General features: G+C 31.4%; 1 protein-coding gene across 3 annotated transcripts in view; it reads right to left on the bottom strand.

The window, feature by feature from the left end:
- The window catches only part of CalpC (calpain C), a 159,458-nt gene that overhangs the window by 6,470 nt on the left and 136,848 nt on the right, over window positions 1-16,140 (bottom strand). For all 3 annotated transcript variants that reach the window (XM_085811133.1, XM_085811134.1, XM_035367714.2), the window contains 4 exons: window positions 13,496-13,564; window positions 9,061-9,139; window positions 3,530-3,646; window positions 1,128-1,186 (listed from right to left, as the gene is read on the bottom strand). In XM_085811133.1, coding sequence (XP_085667259.1) covers window positions 1,128-1,186; window positions 3,530-3,646; window positions 9,061-9,139; window positions 13,496-13,564 — 324 coding nt within the window. The remainder of the gene's footprint in view (window positions 1-1,127; window positions 1,187-3,529; window positions 3,647-9,060; window positions 9,140-13,495; window positions 13,565-16,140) is intronic.

The raw sequence follows: 16,140 nt of genomic DNA, 5'->3' as shown, positions 1-16,140 counted from the left end.
CTTTTTGTTTAATGGACATCGAAACATGCTTTCGCTTTGTAGATCCTTTGGCAGCTCCAGAATAGGAAATTCTATTTGACATAATCGAAAGTTCAAGCTTACTTTTATAAAATTGCTCTAACAGTCTGCAAAAAATAATAAGCCGGATCCAATTCGAAGATTAAAGAACAACGTAATCTGAAATAACGCGACTGAAATAGAGAATTAGATAATTTTAGCTTTGCTTATACCGTCGGTTATACATTAAACGCGCATGCGTAGGTCCGGATTAAAGACTTTCGACTGTAATTCTTTACGTGTTAATACTCCCTACATATTACATACTCCCTCCATCTAAATCTTACTATATTAACTCTTGAAGGAGTCCTTTATTGCTTGAAATAGAAAAGACATTAACTCTTGAAATGGACCTTCTATATTTTCTTTGACTTCAAACGATTTTTAAAAATGTAAAATCTTGAACTTTTACTCAGTTATACTTTATCATAGAGAAACTGAGTCTTGAGATTTAAGAATTTTAATTGCGTACTTTCCATTAAATTTCATTTGTGTTTTCTTAATAATATATATTTATTTTAAAAAACTGATTTTAATTTTCTAAACTTAGATTCCAAATTTTGCTTTAATTTAAAATTTTTAATATTAATATTATTATTATTATATTTATTATTATTATTATTATATATATATATATATATATATATATATTTAAAGTTTTTTCTTCATTATTTTCATGCAAAAGATTAGGGATGTAAAGGATTTGGGAACCTTTTAAGAGTCGTCCCACCTCTTTGAAATTTTTTAGATCATGGTAATCACATTAATTCTATCTGCCTAATGTGAGAGTTGCATCCGTGGAGGACTTTTCAAGGAAACCTAGCTCTCATTAACGTTACAACGTAAACAAAATCCACAAAAAACGCTCGTGCAGTCATTCCCGTTCTGGAATTTGAACCTAGGTCGAACTACCAGGGTTTTGTAATCTTATCCGCTCATCCTCTACTGAACACGTATCGGCTCTCTTTTTAATTTAATCATATCCTGTTGCATAATTTTACCGTAACTGCTTCATATATACAAATTCTGTTCTTGAATTTTAAACATATATATAATATATTCGCACTTACTTCTTTTAAGTTTATTTTAACATATCCATTTTGAAGAGGATCCTTCTTTTCAAAAATTTCTGAAAATGAAAAATATGTAATTTAGGAAATTTAATATAAATCCATTTCATCGTGTAATCTAATAGGAAAAGGAACACGAAAAATATTGCATTTCAAAATGAAATTTGAAAGAACAATAAACAGATAAATACAGAAAATGTTGTATGGAAATTTGTACTAAACCGCAAAATTGCTGCTATTTTATTGCTTCTGCCCATAAAAAGAACTCGCAAGCATTTGAAAACATCCGCTACAGATAATTGAGCTTTTTATGCAAAAGTTCAGAATTTTTCTGATTAAATTTTCAAAAAATGCGTAAAGAATCATAATGGTCTGCAAAATTTTAGTGGACCATTATGTAGTACAGGAAAGAAATAAGGTGGCACAGTTAGTGGTAACGGAAAAATAAATACTCAAAGTTTTTTTTTTTTTTTTTGCAGACCTTATGAACTCTTGATGTGGTTGCCCACTAGAGTCTGATTCTTGTGTAAACCCACGAGGCTCAGGTCTAGGCCACAAACCATGTTTCCTTCCTATGCAAACACTGAAAGTAGACGTTACGAGTCTCATTTTGTCATAATAATTCTCTATTCATATCTTCCCACTCGCACTCCAGCATTACTTAGTCCCTGTGAATTAGTACAGTCAGTATTGACTTTAGGTGATGAAGGTTATTATAGTTGCACATAAATTAAAAATTTTGGTAATGTAAAGCGAAATATGTCACTTGTTCAACCAATATTCAGACGGTGGCACCGTATGAAAATCGAAGCCTTAGTCTGCTTGTGTCGCCTATAGTTGGAGCTGGCCTTGGCCAGAGTAATACATTGTTTAATTCCACTAAATCTAGGTACACGGTTGCCCAAACTCTTTGTCCTTTAGCCTCAGAGGTATTCGATTACGTCAAAGCACACGAGGCTATCTGTTTAAGGGAAGAGATGCCTCGTGGAGGACTTTCTAAGTGAACTGGTTAGTTCATGGTAACTGGTAATGCAGTAGTTTTTTGATTGGTGCTGTTTCAAATATGGAAAGTGAAAAGCAGCGTTTTTGGCATATTTTACTTTTCTACTATCGAAAATGTAAAAATGCTGTTCAAGGAAGAAAACAATTATCCGATGTGTATGGAAAAGGTGTATTGACAGAACATCAGTGCCCAGACTGGTTTGCAAAATTTCGATCTGGCAATTTTGATCTTGGAGAGCTCATGAAGAGCTTAAGAACAAGAGGAACCCGTATGTCGAGCTTTGAGATTACAACCTAGGCGTTTCGAATGACCATGAACTGTCGAATTCGCTAAATTTAATCTCTCATCGATATCATGAGTTGTTTTTCGCCCGGTTTGCATAAATGAATACCTTTATAAGCTTCAAGTGGCCTTCCAGAACGTGGTACATCTTCGAGATCAAAATTGCCGGATCGAAATTTTGCAAACCAGTTTTGGCACTAGCGTTCTGTCAATACACCTTCACCATACACATCGGATAATTTTTTCTAGCTTGAACGGCATTTTTACCGTTTCAATAGTAAGAAAGTAAAATATGCCGAAAATGCTGCTCTTCGCTTTGATCTTATTTGAAAGGTCACCGAACAAAAATTACTGCGTAGATTCAATCGAACTTTTTCACAAGCAAGCCTTGCTATATCAGCTGACAAAATATATAATGATTATGCGGCTTAAGCATGAAGTTTCTGTGAAAAAATATACTTGAGCCTTCTGTTGGGAAGATACGAAATTACTTTTCGAACAACCCAATATATTAAAATCCAGAGAGCAGATTGTTTCACTCAGTAAGAAAAAGTTAACGTTCAGATCATATCTACATAGTACGACTTATTTTTTACAACTTCAGTTAAAAATAACTAAGTCTGGTTTACTCGTAAAAAATAACGTTTCTTAAAATTCAATTTTAATACTAACGGATTTCATATCTTTTAACTGAAATACTAACTGTATGTTTTGTAGAAATATAAATTCATAATGACTGTATAGTTTTAAAATTTTCTTCTGATATCTTGAGTGATAATGCTACCAAAAGAACACAATACTAACAATAATATAAATCTGCAATAAAGTATATATGATTTTTTTAAGAAATATTTCCCGATTCTTGTACTGTCACAAGAATACGTTTTTCGTATTAATTTATAAAGCTCGAAGTGTGTTTGAAAAAAATTGAGCGATCGATTTTCAAACGGCCTGTTACCTTTTCCTAATTTTTATATTTTAAATTTTTACAATTCGATAAATTATCTTTTAAGAAGAGAAGAAATCTAAGAACGATGTGTCTCTAAACAATTTTCAAAACCATCGAGATAATTTCAGTAAACGAAATTTATGTTTGCTGAAGATTATATTTACTTACTGAAAGCTGTTGATAAGTGTAGAATGCATGAAACGAAATCTCCGAAACGCAGTGTACCATCCTTCCTCATATAACGGAAAGCTAATAATGAAAGCGTTTCCGTATTAACTTGGAACCCTGAAAATGTAAAATAAAAATATCAAACTCGATCGTAAACGTAAATAACTTGCAGTTGCACAGTGCACATAAGATATGAACTGGAACATTTCCATATCTAATTATCATAGAAACATTCACATGCATACACGCACACAAAACACACGCATACATATATATTATTTTCTCGCGACACACACATACATATATATATATATATATATATATAACGTAGGTCGCTCCAGAAGCTTCTTTTTATGATTATTTTTGGCATGAATTTAAAATTCACAAAAAGCTAATTCTTCGAGTAAGTAAGCCGTCCTTGTTTTAGGCTTTATATAATTCAACTGAACAGTTTATTTTTTAGTTCTGAACAAAAAATTGATTCATTAATTCTTGAAGTAGAATTTTTCTTTTTGATTTAATTTCGTTTATATAATTAGTTTGTTTTTATCCCTTTTTTTAGATTTTTTTAAGGTTTTTTTTCTATTATTTAGCATTTGTATATAATTTTTGGTCTAATTTGAGTACGAATGCATGTAGGGAAAAGATCTGAACATTTGAGAACTATTAGAATGTTGTTTTAAAATGAAAGATTGGTACTAAAAAGCGGTTCTGAGTCTCAAATGATTCAGAGGAACGAAACATGTATTCGGAACCCATTAATCAACTTGGTTTAAACACTTTTCCCTTGACATGTTCTGTCTGAAGCGTTAAACAGAGGAGGTAATAGAAAAAAGGTTTTTTGTTGTTGTTGTTGTTGTTATTTTTGTTATGTAAAATGTTCTTAAGTTTTAAAATGTTTCTCATTTTTCATCTTAATTTTAATTTTAAGATCCTGTTTTTTGAAAGTTTCATTTATTTACGTTTATTCAATTTGGTAATTCTTACCCAGAGAAGAAAGGTTACACCTTTATATAGAAGGAATAAAATTTTACTCATTTTCGTTTCGACATTTACTTTTTGATATATACATATATTTGTATACATGTGTGTGTGTTTGTTTATTATTTTTCCGCCTTCCAAAAATTGCTTCCAACCCGTCTAGTTTCTCCTAAATATTACAACCCTAGTCGCATTCCATTACAAAGGAACTTAGCCACTTCGTTCTCCGCTTCAATTTAGTATACATGTGAGTTTACTTGAATTCATTTCTGTCCTTTTTAACGTGTATTAATTAAGTAGATTTTAAAAGTCTGTTACCTTTTTACATATTTATTTCAGACTGTTTATTTATTCTTAAATAAATTTCTAAAATGAATAAATTAATTTTATTTCTTACGTTTATACATTGTTTTAGTTCCTTTTTATGTTTACGTAGTTTGCGAATTGTTTTGCTACGAAAAATAGCTATTGTGTCGGTGAATAATCTTGTTATGCAAAGGCCTTCAATAGATTTTACTTAAATAATTATTTAAGCTTTGTTTTTTGGCTTATACTTTGAATCAAATTGGCGAGCTGCTAAATAGCTGAATATCTATCCTCTTAGGTTTTTTTGTTAACTGGTACTTTGAATCAGTTTTGACTTAATACCTTCCTGGTTTGGTATTTTACAATTGGTTCTTGCATTTTAAGATGATGAAACACAATCGCTTCTATTATTGTTAATTGATCAGATATTGGTTTATTCCCCTTGAAAAGTCAATTAATTTTCGTTTAATAGCAATAATTGATTCATTATTTTTTTTTTCTTAAAATTTTGTCTTTTACCATTTTATTCCATTTTTTATAAATTTTCGTTTTATACCGTTTTTACCATTTTCCTAAATTTGCTTTTAATTAAAAAATTTCTTTACTTGCTCTGAGCAATACTAAACATTACATCAGCTTTAAAATTCACATTTTTATTTTTCCTTTCTATTCCTAGATAACTACCGCATCAATCCTAATAACTACAGCATCAATTTAGCAAACATATTCAAATCTACCGCATCAATTTAGCAAACATATTCAAATCTATTAAATATATATAATAGATAACATGTTCAAATAACACATTAGATATAACATGTTCAAATCAAATCACTATATATATAGTCAACAGATAAACAAGGCACAATTAAAATGCACACATTTTTTTATATTAGTAAACAATTCAATTAATTATTCGTTAAAGCAGCAATAATAAAAAATTGAAATAAATGAATAAATAATTTTAGTTCTTTCTAATCGGAAACTAAATTAAAACGCATATACTAAATCGCGTAAAGAGGATATGCAATAATAAAAGTTATCATGCTCTAAATTCGAAAGATTTTGGAATTGGAAATTTATTTTAAAATTTTGAGAATTAAATTTAAGAGTATTTTTGTTTTTTTATTTATTAAATAAAGGAAGGCTTAGCTAGGCTCGGATGTCCTCTTGATGAAGAAATAAGCCAAATCAGTCTTTATTTATTTAATATAATTTTTCTAATTCTCACTTTTCTGTATCTTAAATTTTAAAATGTAAAATTTATTTCGAATCCCAAACTTTTTCGATGTATATCTTCTTTGCATGATTTATTAAGAGTATCATAATCCAGTTTTTTATTGGAAAGTACTAAATAATTATTTTAATATATATATATATATATATATGTAATGAAAGCAAATTTTAGAAATCCTGATGCAGGAACACGGAAATGTAGAAAGGCAGGAATACCGATTGCCAAGCATTCAGAGAATGCAATAGGTCCATACTGAAGAGGAAGAATTTTGATTGAATAGTATGCTGAAATGTTGAATCCGTAGTGATTAGGAAACTTGGCAGCCGAATAACAATAAATTATATTTTTATTTAAATTGACATTTGTGGACACAATTCAACTTTTCACTCTAACCGTGCCTATTTCCAGAACATGTACGTTTCTGATACTTTTGCGATAGGATGCGAGCCCAACGAAACTGCATCCAAGCAGTACACAGGGAGAAGCTAAAAATGGGTATTTATGAAATATGACGGATCTGTTAAGAGAAAGGTTTTGCTCTAAGTTAGAAAGGTTTCAGTTCCCAGAGTTTAGGTTCTGAAATAACTACGTCATCAGCCTTATGCAAGCTCTGGCATAGATGAATCTAGAAATCAGGGCTTAATTTCTAAAATTAAAAGTGCCGGAGCCCTATGGAAGACTGTGAGGGAGGAAAGAAAAAATACAATAAAATAGCTAAAAATTAATATAAATAAATAATAAATTTAAAATAAGATTAATATTAATTTATTTAATTAATGGTAAATAACTATAGTGAATTTTAAAGAGTGCATTTATTCTATTGTGGTTTATGCGCTATCGACGAAGTAGATTTAATTCAATTCAATAAGTTTAAATGAGATATAGGAAAGAATGCCTATAATTTAATATTTCGTACAAGGAAGTCATGTGGTGTTCACATTAGACTTTTTTAAAATGGAACAGCGAACTGAAATATGAAAAATATTTTTACTTATTGGATAACTCACATATACCCTCTGATATCTTTCTGAAAAATATTAGTGTCTGCTATTGAAGATACAACTTTCAATATTCACATTTTAGGGTATTAACCCTTTGCGGCACAGTGTGTCCGGTCTGGACACACCTAACAATTTCTTTCTATACGCACAGAAAAATTGAATGAAAAAGGATTTATAGGTTACTATACGTTACTCTGAACCTTCTTTATTTATAGTAGATGGCAGCTCAACGCAAACTAGTCCATATATTTTAGCCATGTTTAGTTTTTTAAGACCCTCATTTTTCAAAGAAATTATTCCAGATTTTTTTTAGGGTATAAAAGGAATTGTTTGAAAAGAAATCTCTATGCTATTTTTTGGATCTATGCTAATCTCCTTATTCTATATTAGTTTTAAATTTTTACCTTGAAATCTTGCCTGAAATCAAACGGCGAACCCTAGGTGTGCCCAGACCGGGTTCACCGATAATCTAGGACAACTGAGAGTCTGTATTCTTTGTTTTTCCGCATCTCATCAGTCAGTTCATTGACAACAATGCTCGTTTCAGCACTCTTTTCAAAGCTCTGTTCAATCAGTGTGCCACACTGGGCACACCCACAGAATTAAAACGATAAGTGTTATCTTCACAAAATTTTATTTTGTGAAGATAACACTTAACAGATAATTTATTTGTGTACACCTCTAAGCCTGATTAGACTGCCTACCTTTTTTTTAAAAAAAAATCAAAACACCGACTTTAAAAGGTTGCGTGCCGGTAAGGGTTAAATGTGTTTTCGTAGGTTACTATAGAAAATATGTTCAGAAAATGCTGAGCAGAATTGAACGTTGTGAAAACGATAAGCAAGCCGATGTTTCTCCTAGAGGCCATGCATACTGTAGTCAAGGTAGGTAGTTAATCTATTAAAATCAGTTAAAATACGTTTTCGAAAATGCGATTTTAAAGTAGAAAAAAGTCTCAGAGGATTTGCATATTTAAGACTTCAGTTGGTAAGTATGAATTTTAGAATATGTGCCGATTTACAACAGTATTGAGACAATTTACAAACTAATTATGACATTATTCAAAGAATTACAGATTGGTTTCGTTTGGTTTACGTGATTACAGCAAAACCGTAAGGGCTATCTGCCTAAGGGAGGGATGCCTTCGTGGGGAACCTTTTTAAGCCAAATTGGCTCTATACACGTTATACATGAGGACAACACGAAAAAGCTCATGCGGCCAGCCGGTTCACAGTATTCGAACCGCGAAACAACTACCAGTGTTCTGCGACTTTATCGCTGGACCGCTGGTAGGCCCAAAGAATTTCAAAAAATGAAATCGAAAATGATACAGAAAAAATTGACATACCAATATCAATCGGATCTAGGAAAACACTAGAAATTCTAAGAAACACTTTTGAATTGAAAGGTATTTTTCAAATAAGCTACCAATAAATTTTACGAAATTGCGAATGCAGTTGAGAAATTGTTGTTCAACAATATGAAACAAACACAGATAGAATAGTTGTGAGTAAGAGATGAAATTTCATCAAGAACGTAATTATAAATATACTTTTATAAAAAAAATTAATTTCAAAGTTTCATACATAGTTTAATTTTAGCGTTAATTTTTAATTATTATTTTAAGATTAATTATTAAAACAGTTGATAGTTACTATTTTACTTGAAAAATTTTAAAATATCACGATTTACAATATACAAATCGTCTCAGCCGTTTAATGTACTCAAATATGTTTGGAATGGAAGCGATTTTAATAAGTAATGGATACTATACAGTTAAAAATTAATTTTAAACTGTTAAAAATATAGCAGATACGACTTACCTGCAAAGCGTATTAACCCGCTATTGTATATCCAAAATAAATAGTGATATATAAATATACAGGCGTGTATTATTATAATCATTTATGTAGATTATATACAGAGTACATATGTATATGAATTATGTATTTAAAAAATAAAACATTCTAAAAAAGTTTAAAAAAAGTATTAAGCGAACTACTTACCGACATCTAATAATGCATCTTTTAATTTCTCTGCTCTAAGAATACTGGCTGTGCTTTTTGTATGATTTCTAAATATAATCTATTGGGAGAAAACAATTAAGAACATGGTTTTCAAAGTATGTAGCTTATTTACACAAGTATCACTTGAATAACCAGCCTTGGAGTCTTTGAATAAATTTATTACAATATATTTCACTTTCTTTAACAGCTACTGAAAACTGAATTTGAAGAGTTTTCAGATTCTTGAAACTGGAAGCAAGTAAAAAATAATTCCAAGTCAAAATTTTATCTGAATTCGGTTCTTTTTAAATATTTAGCAGTATCATTTATTGTATGCATAGGGCATGCAAAAAAGCTGGCAAAAATATTTATTTATTTAAGCATTACTGTTAGATACACACTTCATCAAAAATGCAAAATGTAACAAAATTACTCTTGATTATGTGAGGAAGAAAGTTTCCTTAAAAGTAATTTCTAACTTTCATATATTAGATTAAAAAATTCCACTTACAATCTATTAACCTTGATTCAGTTTAAAGTAAACAATTTTATATTTTTTCAAATTACTCTGTCTACAAAAGTCCTTACCAGGCCATCATTTTTGCCACTGTTGGTCGTAAGACATTTAATTTACAAATTTACAAAAATGTTTACAAAATTGTTAAAAATTGTCAATTTACAAAAATGTTTTAAATGACTTATTTTGTCACGTCAAAATTAATTTACATTAATGGCCAAATTGAAAGAGCTGAATTCAAATGAGAGCTTTGCATAAACTTACTGAGCTTATGATTCCACATCTCTTTGATATTATTGATTCTATGCTTTTTTACTTCTTTGTACCAAGTAAAACGGAAGTACTGTAATCTCGAAAAGTTTCAGGCAGCATATTTCAACGAAAATATCCATTTTGACCGCTATCGAATGCAACTTAACGATGGTATTGCGTGATATCTGTACCTAAGGACAGAATAAAGACTTTTCCTCCAAAAAAATTATAAAACTGCTTTAAAATGAATTCTGAAGAGAATTTTTCCTGGCGTCTGCACGAACGTATGTACGTACGTACGTACGTATCTCGCATAACTCAAAAACGAGTAGCCTTAGAACGTTGAAATTTTGTATATAGGACTGCTATAACATGTAGATGTGCACCTCGTATTTTGGTTGCAATCGGCCGCACTAAACGTCCTGCTTAGTGATCTCAGTTTCTTTACTCTTATATGTTTGTAAATAGTACATTTTTTACTTTAAAAATGATTGAATTATGTTGTTCTTATCTTCCGGTTAAGGTTTTTATGCCTTTAGTAAATCTGTAGGCAATATTTTTAGAATTATCAACAATTTTAAAGTTCTTTAAATGCCAAGCCTAATAATTTTTCTGATGGCGGCCATTTCTTGTTTACATTTGAAACAGCAGGATAGTGGATTTGTTGCCAATCTAGAGAAACTTAGCTTCGCAACAACAAAGATAACGCCTTCATTTATTATTGCGAATTAAATCATGCTTAATCCTGTCTGGAATTTTTTCGAGAAAATAAGAGTTTAAGATTTACTTCGTAATTTTTAATACAGATATTTTGAGTTTTTATGTATTTTTGCCTTGTCGCGAAGTGAGAACTGAATTAATTGAATGAGAAATACTCAATCGTCTGTGAAAAACTGTTTCTTTTTTGTTTTGTTTGCTTAATTTCTTTTATATAGATCATTCTAGCTTTATTATAGTATTTGAATAGAACATGTGGCAACGATTAGATAATTCTATTCTTTAAATGATATAAATTTTGTGCATTATGAGTTATAATATGAACGAAATATAATACTGTTAAGTGAATCTAGTGCCAGAATGTCGCTATGGTAATCAAATACTAGAGTGAATTTTAAAGAATGCATTTATTCTATTGTGGTTTATGCGCTGTCAGCGAAGTAGATTTAATTCAATCCAATAAGTTTAAATGAAATGCAAGAAAAAATGCGTATAATTTAGCATTCCGTACAAGGAAGTCATGTGGTGTATACATCAGATTTTTTTACTGCAATTTCACACTTCCGGGAGTAGATTTCTGTTATCTAATCATTGACTGGGTAAAATACTAACGAATTCTCTGAATTTAAATTCATTTGGACACGAAGCAAGGAAACTCTATGCAGCCAGTTTATTCGTTAGAATAAGAATCCATGTCAAATTACTAGTGTTCAGCAGTTTTACCATTAGGCCTCTTGTGAGCCGAGTTGCTAAGGAAAATGTGCTAATGTTGTGCATATGCTAATATTTAATCAGATTTCTTCCCGTTTCTTGATGCGTTCTTGACGCGATTTTTGTTAAACTAATGTCTTAGGGGCGTCCCCAAAATGCTAAATTGCTTGTGTAAAACTGGAAGTTGCAGTCCTTGCTAGTTGAATTTAGAAATCAGCATGTTATATGGTCTTAATTCTCATTATTCAAAATTCATTATAATGCGTTTGAATTCCAACCAATGCTGTTATTTAAATCTTGAAAGATTTGTGAAGCTCTTCCTTTCTATCGGCCCATCAGAACGAGTGGTATAGCCACTATTTTATGACTACCCGCAAAGACATCAATTTCGCGTGCAAAGAATGCAACTTGCAGTTCCTTTAAATGTCCCATTCATAAAATAATTTCTCTTCTTTCTTTCCAAACTTGAATTTCTCTTTCTGCACTAAATATTATTAGAGTTCTGCGTATGTCTTGGTTATCGTACAAAAGAAATATTCTTAAATCGGTAGGAATAATTAAGTCATCAGTACTACTTGGTTTCAGTGCGAAATCTGGAACCTTTCACCGTATTCCATAATAAGATGACAAAATTTTGGGATGATGGCACACTCATGTGCAAATTTAAGAAAATTTGCGCTTTATACCCGAAGTTCTTAAAAACATGTAAGGTATTACTCCCGCCCTCTTAGCCTGCCTTCGAGGTGTAATGGTCAGCACACTCAGCGCGTATTCGAGAGGTCTGTGATTCGAGTCCCGGCAAGGGCATTGCTCATTTTTCACATCTCCTTCTTCCAAAATACCTAATATCCCTACAGTGGCGCTAGAACTAAAAACAAATGTGATGGATGATAATTCTCCACCATCAGAATTTGACGATTGGATCCCCTAATCCCCCAGTCGCCCTTTCAAAGGTATTACTCCCGCCTTTTTAGCATGCCTTCGTGGTGTAAAAGTCAGCACGCTCGGCGCGTATTCGAGAAGTCCGAGTCCCGGCAAAGGAATTGCTCATTTTTCATCTCTCCTGGTTTAAAAAATGCCTAATGTCTCTACAAACTAATGGACAGATTTTTGTGAAATTTGGTATGAATATACATTTATAACAGAGAAAGAGATGTACCATTCAAAAGTCATTTTCTGTACGCATTTTTATCAATAAAACTGTGATATCCATCTGAAAATGAGCGTAATATGGGATATGGTTGCCTCTAACAGCCAGACAGGTAGCGTAACAGGACGGCATACTGGACAGAAATCGCCGAAAATCCCTCGTGCGCCTGTATTTCCACCACCATCACAGCTCTGTAGACCAGATCTAGACATGTAGGCTTACGTATTCAATTCGGAATATTTCAGGAACGTTCCATAACGGTTCAGGTAGGTTCAGAACGTTCGTAAAAATAAACATAATTTGCATATTCTCTTAATTTTGCATACGAGTATACATGGACTGTAAAATCACAACCTCTGTAAAATGGCCCACCATTAAAAATTTTTGGTATCGCGACATCTTCTCTAAACCATTTCCATCGGCTGCGTTAGATGTATAAATGTGTTCTATAATTTTCAAAATTGCTTAGTTTTGGCTATCCATTCAACCTTTTACATCTTTCAGGTTTATTTGTATTACACTTCCAACCAGTTCTTCAAAATTTGCAGGAATACCAAATTGCCAATATCAATAAAGTTGTGACTGTACATAGTTACCCTTCCGATGTTGCAAAATGGGTGACATACAGTTCACATATATATCTTTAAAAAGTGCTAGAAATACTAAAAAATCATGAACACTTCAAAAAGCAGCCATCAAAGCAGTAAGGCACAACCTTAAAAAATTGTGTGAGTAATCATAGGTTGATTGACTGTTTCTGAATGGCTGTGTAAAAATGTCACTTGTTCTTAACTGGTTAGCACCATTAGAAAATTTCATGTATTTTCACCTTAAGAGTGCAAAAATTTCACTTGTGTGAAATATCTTGTTCGAAAATGTCACGTCACTTTAAAACTAAATGGAGGAAATGAATTCAGACAAATAAATTGCAGTAAATATTATAGTAAGCAGGCATTTTTTTTTTTTTTTTTTTTTTTTTTTTTCAGGAAAAAAATTTTGCTTCAGTTCTTTTATTATAAGCAATATTTTTACTATGCCTTGCCTCATCTTTTCATTCACATCAAAAATATATTTTAAAATCGACTTACCTGCCAGTGTTTTAAACTGCACATTAAGTTCTTGTAATCTGAAAACTTTAAACGCCCATTTCCTGTTGTCTGTATTCCGTTAAGTACTTTACGACAGTTTTGGAATAGTAGATTTCCATTAATACATAAATAGTGATAAGTTACAGCTCAATAAAGAAATTGAAAATATGAAAAGAAAAATATATGACAGAGAGGTATTGAGAACATTTTCGAATATAGGGTGGTTCCCCGATATATGAAATCCTAGCGGCCTGTCAGCTCAACCAATCGAAATGAAATTTCATATACTTAGCTTAAGGTATACGCTCGAGATTTGTAATGATTTAAAATTATAGAGATCTCACGGTTACAGTTACAGTGAAAAAATTCCAAAATTTTCGAAAGGCGAAAGGCAACACCGACTTTCTGAATATTACGGACGTAAAACTTTTGCAAAGAAGAGCATTGCAAAGGATCATTGACAACACAAGAGAGGACAGGGAAAAAAGCTTTTTTTGAAATTACAAGTTTTCCATGAAACGTTTAGAGCGTTTCAAGACAGACGCATCTTCCATAACTTTGGAGTTTGGACGAAACCTCGATCCGCCGACCTCATTCCGATAGATTTCTGGTTCTGGGGTTACCTGAAATCTAAGGTATAAACACATCAGATCCCCGAGATTTGTTAGAACTGAAAGATACCATAAAATGTAAGAATGTAAAGTTAAACAGATTCCTCCTGCGATGTTACGTTCATCATTGTTATCAACAATCTTCCTCATGCATTGTGTCTTGAGCGAAGGTGGGCATGTTGAAAATCTGAATTCCAATAAAAGTTTTTTTTCTCTCTTCTGTTGTCTTATCATTGTTCCTTTACAATTTTGTTCTTTGCAAATGTTTTATGTTGGCAGTTTTCGTCATACATGTATCGTTCCAACGCCATTTATGGTTTTTGAAGGCGCTGATTAATTTGCGCTGGAAAAAAGTGGGTGTTGCCATTTGAAAATTTTGCAACTTTTTTCACTGTAATTGAAATCGCGATATCTGTTGTTTTAAATCATCCCAATTTCAAGTTCATACCTTCAAATAGCAATACTTAAAATTTTATTTCTATTGGTTGAGCGGATAGCCGCTAAGGGTTCCGCTCAACCAATAGAAATGAAGTTTCTATTGCTGCTAAGGAAAGTTTTTTTATGACCACCCTGTACATTTGAAAACAATGTTTATCAATTCTTTCTCATTTTCATACTTTTCCTACATTGACAAATAAAAAACAAGCGACAGCACTTTAGTCCAAGGCAAGATAGTGTAAACGCATTCAATGAAATTTTTTGCACTTAACCGAAAATTCTGGAAAATAATTTTAAAAGAATAAAGGATATTTAAAATTATGTATAATTTTTAAAAGCCACTCATCTCTTATCTTCTTAAAAGATACACATGAATATTAAGAAAGATCATGTAACATGTGAGTATCATCTTTTTATATAATATAATTTCTATACTACATAAAATAGTAATTATAGTAAGTTTTATAATTAAAAATTAATGAAATAGAATATCAAGCGAACGTTTAGGGAAAGTACCTGAGTATATTAATAATAGAAGGAGCTAGTTTGTTTTTTAAAATTTCTTTTTGACAAAAGGAGGAGAACTGTAGGGCGTTTAGTTTAGTGACGGAGGACGTGGGCACCATCCCTTTACCGTTATGGTTAAAATTGGTAATAGCACCACGCCCACCTTTATCCAGAGACTAGTGGGACTACAGATCATACATTAAAGTACTTACGATATCGTACTATATAAATAAACCATACAATATCCTACATATGCATGATATAGTATATATTCAAACAGGATTATTAAAACATAATGCTGGTAAGTATACCGTTAAAATGCAAAAGGTTAAATGCAAAAGTTAAAATGCAAAATACTAAGTATCAATTAAGTTACATGATTAAATAATATTAAATTATTCATACATAAAAACCTTCAAAAAATAATGCGCTATATGTATATATCGCATTCTATATATATATATAGAGAGAATATGTATATATAGAATGTGCCATACAAAATAATACACATACACTTATACCAGTCAATATTTTACAAGTAATTATTTTGCATATAATATTTTGCGTATTAGGAGCAGAATGTGAAATATAGGATCATACAAATACAGGATCAAGTCGTGAGAATCATTGAAAAGTACATACTTAATGTGCTTTACAAATTCAGACATTATGTGCCATAAGTATCATTCATACAAACGTAAGCATTCTGGAACAACAAAAACCAATAATGGTGTACCCTCATGTTTGCTATAATACGCTACACTGGTACAGTAATTTCTTATGAAATATTTTACTTTTACATTTCAGAAATGCAGGTAACTAATAAGCAAAGTAAACATATTGTTTTTCATGGGTGGTGCATAAGATACAGCACAATGATCATTTCATTAGATCAGTCCGTTATAAGACTATCACTAAAATCTATAAATGTAGCATTAAACCACGAAGATTTTGTATTTTCCAGAGTTTCCCACGAAGATTATGTACTTTGCATCAATACATTATGCCTATGAATGCTAAACCTGGCACAGTCTCGCATGCTAGAGATAAAAAGCTTTTTTGCTCGAACAGTGTTGCCACTGCTCGCTT

Source organism: Stegodyphus dumicola, chromosome 2, assembly GCF_044657685.1.
Source record: "Stegodyphus dumicola isolate Sdum_Otavi_A_Nest chromosome 2, ASM4465768v1".
NCBI classification, from domain to species: domain Eukaryota; kingdom Metazoa; phylum Arthropoda; class Arachnida; order Araneae; family Eresidae; genus Stegodyphus; species Stegodyphus dumicola.
This window is presented reverse-complemented; position numbering and strand designations above follow the sequence as displayed.